Below are 2,115 nucleotides of genomic sequence, written 5' to 3'. Positions count from 1 at the left end.
CTAGACAAGATCTGGAAACTAACAAAATAATCATTATATCTCATCGTATCTTTAAAAACAATCACTCTCTAAAAACAATCACTACATCGAGAAATACAAATTCAAATAGACTTATTAAAGATAATGCTGTAATTATGACTTTTCTTTAATGTAGATGCTGAATTTGGTTTAATTTCTAACATGATATTCCTAGAGAGCTGAGTTCTTATTTTTAAGACATTCAAGTTATCACGAAATCAACCCCCCTTTTTTTTTTTTTTGGTCAATCCTACTCTATTCCTACTCTACACTCACTGCGGACTTGTGCCCGCCTCTGCACGGGGCGTGAGCCGCAACCCACTCTCAAACTTACGCGTCCCTATCCCCATCCCCCGAGAAGGTGGGGATTTGACCTCACCTCTCCCCTTCCATGTTGGAAGGGTGGCCACACTGGGGCGAACCCCCAGTGGTTAACCCCTTCTTTCGGCCGATCAGCAAATTAACGAGACTTAATGAGACATTTCCAAGGAAAACTAAAACTTTTGCTTTCTTCTTTTGCGCATGAGAAACACTCGCCCCGATGTTAGAATGCCATTTACTTGCAAAATCGCACGTGTGTAGCGAAGTTAACTAATCTCATTCTCTTCCGGCATCATGCCTGACCTTATCCTTTGGATCAAGTGAACCGAGTAGAGGCACGTGCACGCTCCACCGTAAGCTGGTTTCTCTTTTAAACTCTCCCTTTCCACTTCGTCTTCCTTCCACACACCGCCACGGAAAACAAAGAGAAGCTCCACGTTGCAACGTTCCCATGGCTCGCTTACGGCCACCTCATGCCCTTCCTCGAGGTCGCCACCTTCTTAGCTCGAAAGGGCCATCGCGTCTCCTTCATCTCCACCCCGAAAAACCTCTAGAAGCTCCCAGGAAACCTCCCTCTCTCCATAACCCTTGTCGAGGTTCCCTTGCCCCGCGTCCATGGCCTCCCCGACTCAGCTAAGTCGACCTCCGAGTTGCTGCATAACATGATGCCTTACCTTAAGAAGGCATACAACATGCTCAAGCTTGCTGTGGCCGAGTTTCTTGCGAGCTCGAATGTCGATTGGGTGATCCAAGACTTCATATCTTTCTGGTTACTTTAAAAGGCAAGATGACTGGGTGTTATATCGGCGTTCTTCAGCATATACAATGCTAACACCCTCGTCTTCGCCGGCCTGCCATCTTTTTTGATCGACGGTCAGGCCAGGGCCAAGACGGCGAAGGACTTGATAGTCGTCCCTGAGTGGGTTACTTACCCCACCAAAGTCGCATACAGGCTTCATGAGGTGATTAATAAAGAGGATTTCGTGGACTCTGACACTGACATGTCCGTTTTGGAAAGGTCAGGTAGGTTGATACAGGGTCGCGATATCGTTGCCGTGAGGGTCTGCAGCGAGTTTGAGGCCGAGCCATTGAGTCCACTCAAGAAGCTATACACGAGTCATGTGGTTCCGGTGGGGCTTTTGCCACCCCAGATTAAAAGATGCCACGAAGGAGACGGAAGATGGAGCGAGCTAAAGCAATGATTGGATGATAGGGAAGAGAAGTCGGTATTCTATGTAGCTCTCGGCACCGAGGTGGCTCTCAGTCAAAGAGTCCATGCACGAGTTGGCGCGTGGGATTGAAAAGTCAAGTTTGCCCTACGAAGGGTGGTAGGCCGAAAGGCCGGCTGGGGTAGTATCCCTTCCAAGATCGAAAGCCGAGTGTTGGGTCAAGGATATGTATAATGTGATCCTTTATTTTCACACCCACATTTTCTTTTTAAAGTAGCGGTTATTTCACATGCAGTTTTTCCACACTTCACACATTTTTGTAACAACCATCTATTTGATAATTGTTTTAATGGGAGATGATATATAAAAGAAACAATCGTTCATTTTTTAAGAGTAATCACGGGGTCTAATGCAAACTCTCACTTTGCAATACCCCATCAGTATGTCAAGGGACTGGGTTAATAGAGTATGCCTGTAATTTCGTTGAATCTCTGTGAATTTCTAATAAACACAATACAAACAATGGCTGGAGGTCCTTTACCAAAAAAAAACAATGGCTGGAAGGTCTGTTTTACTTTGATGTTGTTTTTCCATAATTGATTGTTAT

General features: G+C 45.4%; 1 protein-coding gene across 1 annotated transcript; it reads left to right on the top strand.

The window, feature by feature from the left end:
• The first annotated feature begins 1,001 nt into the window (after positions 1 to 1,001).
• Positions 1,002 to 1,541, top strand: LOC120291625 (UDP-glycosyltransferase 91C1-like). The gene is made up of 2 exons (XM_039309286.1): positions 1,002 to 1,108; positions 1,157 to 1,541. The coding sequence occupies exons 1-2, from the start codon at positions 1,002 to 1,004 to the stop codon at positions 1,539 to 1,541; spliced, it is 492 nt and encodes a 163-aa protein (XP_039165220.1).
• The last annotated feature ends 574 nt before the right edge of the window (positions 1,542 to 2,115 follow it).

The sequence above is a fragment of the Eucalyptus grandis genome, chromosome 3 (genome assembly GCF_016545825.1).
Source record: "Eucalyptus grandis isolate ANBG69807.140 chromosome 3, ASM1654582v1, whole genome shotgun sequence".
NCBI lineage: Eukaryota > Viridiplantae > Streptophyta > Magnoliopsida > Myrtales > Myrtaceae > Eucalyptus > Eucalyptus grandis.
This window is presented reverse-complemented; position numbering and strand designations above follow the sequence as displayed.

Bases quoted from the DNA above. Each gene is read 5' to 3' on its own strand.
- LOC120291625 (XM_039309286.1), top strand. From the start codon at position 1,002: ATGATGCCTTACCTTAAGAAGGCATACAACATGCTCAAGCTTGCTGTG. The intron at 1,109-1,156 runs GTTACTTTAAAA...GGCGTTCTTCAG, and splicing joins CAAGACTTCATATCTTTCTG to CATATACAATGCTAACACCC.